The sequence below is a fragment of the Rhinopithecus bieti genome, unplaced genomic scaffold (assembly GCF_001698545.2).
Source record: "Rhinopithecus bieti isolate Rb0 unplaced genomic scaffold, ASM169854v2 scaffold_39998, whole genome shotgun sequence".
Classification (NCBI taxonomy): domain Eukaryota; kingdom Metazoa; phylum Chordata; class Mammalia; order Primates; family Cercopithecidae; genus Rhinopithecus; species Rhinopithecus bieti.
Genome location: NW_016816687.1, coordinates 1,121,165 through 1,124,326, shown reverse-complemented (window position 1 = coordinate 1,124,326; position 3,162 = coordinate 1,121,165). Strand labels below are relative to the sequence as shown.

Genomic DNA, 3,162 nt, shown 5'->3' with positions numbered 1-3,162 from the left:
AAAAAAAAAAAAAAAAAAAAAAAAATTAAATAAAAAAATTAAATTTAATTAAAAAAATCAGTAGGCTGAGGCAGGAGAATCACGTGAAACTGGGAGGTAGAGGTTGCAGTGAGCTGAGATCACACCACTGCACTCCAGCCTGGGTGACAAGAGCGAAACTCCATCAAATAAATAAATAAATAAATAAATAAATAAAGGCACGGAGAGTAATACACGCTGATAAGGTACACCTGATACAAGAAAAAGACGCCTACAGTTTCACTATTTGGGGAAAGTTACTCCGCTCTTCATGACAGTGTTGAAAGAAACAGTTATGCACTGCCATCCCAGGGGCCACTTGTCTGGAAAAGATTAATCATCAGCCACAGGATTCACCATGTACATCAGCCATCCCAGACTGAGGTCTGAACCACCGAGCAAGTTTCTTAATGGGAAGTTACACCAGAGCTGGAGACTGGTCTGGCCCTTGCGGGGGATGACCTGTAGACCCTCTTCAGTAAGGGGTCCCCGGGTGTCACTGGGCGGGGCCAAGGCTCTGTCTGGTCAGCCCTGGAGGAGACCTACCCGCAGCTCTCTGAAAGGCGTCTATGGCACTCTCCAGCCCAGCCTGCGTCTGCCGATCACACCGGGTCCCAATCTGGGTGTAGAGGGCCCCAGTGTTGAACAGGACACTGGCCTTCTCCAGCAGCAGGTTCTGCTGGCTGACCGGAACCCCAGTGAGGGAGTCATACCTATGTGAAAGAAATGCATTCTGAGAATACACATTACTTGGCTAGTTAATGTTACTTTTGGATGCAAGTGGAAAACATTTTTTTTTTTAAGAGTCAGGATCTCACTCTGTTGCCCAGGCTGGAGTGCAGTGGTGTCATCACAGCTTACTGTAGCCTCCAACTTTAGGGCTCAATTGATCCTCTCACCCCAGTCTCACAAGAATAGCTGGGATTATAGGTGCATGCCACCATACGTGCCTATTTTTTTTTTTTGAATTTTTGTAGAGATGAGGTCTTACTATGTTACCCAAACCGCTGTCAAACCCCTGGGTTGGCCAGGCGCGGTAGCTCACACCTGTAATCCCAGCACTTTGGGAGGCCAAGGCAAGTGGATCACCTGAGATCAGGAGTTCGAGACCTGCCTGGCCAACATGGTGAAACCCAATCTCCACTAAAAATACAAAAATTAGCCAGGCATGGTGGCGGGCGCCTGTAATCCCAGCTACTCAGAAGACTGAGGTGGGAGAATCGCTTGAACACAAGAGGTGGAGGTTGCAGTGAGCCGAGATGGCACCACTGTGCTCCAACCTGGGTAGCAACAACAACAACAAAACTCATTTCTTCAATAAAATTCAAGAATGCACATGCACTGAGGCTTTTGTTTCCAAGCAAGATGACAGCACTAATCACACTGACCACCACAGCCACACACAAAAATATCTGACAGGGTAACTGGATAAACACACCATGAGACATCCAGACAATGGAATATTACTCAGCACTAAAAATGGAGAAATGCACCAGCAAGCCATGAGGAGATGCAGAGGATACATTACTAAGTGAAAGAGCCAACCTGAACATTGCTACCTACTGCACAGCACACTGTATGATTCCAATGTTCTGAAAAGCCAAAACCCTGGAGACAGAAGAAAGATCGGGGTTGCCAGGACTTAGGGGGAGGGAGGAAGGAACAGGCAGAGCACAGGGGATTTTTCCAGCAGTGAAACTCTTCTGTATGACACTGCAAAGGTGGATCACTGTCATTCTATGTTGGCCAAAAGCCACAGAATACACAAGTGCAAGAATGAACCCTAATGGAAACTATGGACTCTGGGTGATAATCATGTGCCAGGTAAGTTCCTCGATTATAAAAAAAAAAAAAAAAAAAAAAAAAAAAAAAAAAAAAGGGCCAGGTGCAGTGGCTCACACCTGTAATCCCAGAACTTTGGGAGGCCGAGGCAGGGAGATCATGAGGCCAGGGATTGAGACCAGCCTGGCCAACATGGTGAAACCCCTTCTCTACTAAAAATACAAAAATTAGCCAGGCATGGTGGGGCACATCTGTAGTCCCAGCTACTCAGGAGGCTGAGGCAGAACAATCACTTGAAATCAGGAGGCGGAAGTTGCAGTGAGCCAAGATCGCGCCACTGCACTCCAGCCTGGGCGACAGAGCAAGACTCTGTCTCAAAAAACAAAAGTAACAGGCTGGTACAGTGGCTCATGCCTGCAATCCTAGCACTTTGGGAGGCTGAGGTGGGCAGACAGCTTGAGTCCAGGAGTTGGAGACCAGCCTGAGCAACACAATAAGACCCGGTCTTTGTAAGGGAAAAAAATGTGCCACTCTAAATAATAAAGCCTATCTTTAAAAAAAAATTTGGGCCAGGTATGGTGGCTCACACCTGTAATTCCAGCACTTTAGAAGCCAAGGCTGATGGATGCCTTGAGCTCAGGAGTTTGAGACCAGCCTGGGCAACATAGTGAAACCCTGTCTCTACCAAAAATACATGGTGGTAGCATGTGCCTTTAATCCCAGCTACTTGGGAGGCTGAGGTGGGAAGATGGCTTGATACTGAGAGGCAGACGTTGAAGTGAGCTGAGATCACACCACTACACTCCAGCCTGGGTGACACAGTGAGACTCCGTCTCAAAAAAAAAAAGGTGTGTATATATACACACACACATATATACATGTGTGTGTGTGTATATATGCGTATATATATGGCTTCTCCTAAATGAAATATGGCAATTACTAACCCCTCATAATTCTTTCTGAAATCTAAAAACTCAGGATTTGTTTTAATTTGTTTTACTTTTTTATTTTTTCAAAGTCTCACTCCATTGCCTAGGCTGGAGTACAGTGGCATGATCATGACTCACTGCAGCCTCGACCTCCTGGGCTTAGGTGATTCTCTCATCTGAACCTCCCAAGTAAATGGGACTAGAGGCATGCACCACCCACGCCTGGCCAATTTTCTCTAATTGTTTTGGAGAGATGGGGTCTCACTGTGTTGCCTAGACTGGTCTCAAACTCCTGGGCTCAAGTGATCCACCCACCTTGGCCTCCCAGCATGCTAGAATTCCGGATGTGAGCCACCACACCCAGTCTAGGACTTGTTTTATTTATTTATTTATTTATTTATTTATTTATTTAATTTATTTATTTATTTATATT

General features: G+C 45.8%; 1 protein-coding gene across 1 annotated transcript in view; it reads right to left on the bottom strand.

Annotated features, from left to right (window-relative positions):
• The window catches only part of RHPN2 (rhophilin Rho GTPase binding protein 2), a 90,488-nt gene that overhangs the window by 28,789 nt on the left and 58,537 nt on the right, over window positions 1-3,162 (bottom strand). The window contains exon 7 of the mRNA XM_017855043.1: window positions 565-731. Within this exon, the coding sequence (XP_017710532.1) occupies window positions 565-731 (167 nt within the window). The remainder of the gene's footprint in view (window positions 1-564; window positions 732-3,162) is intronic.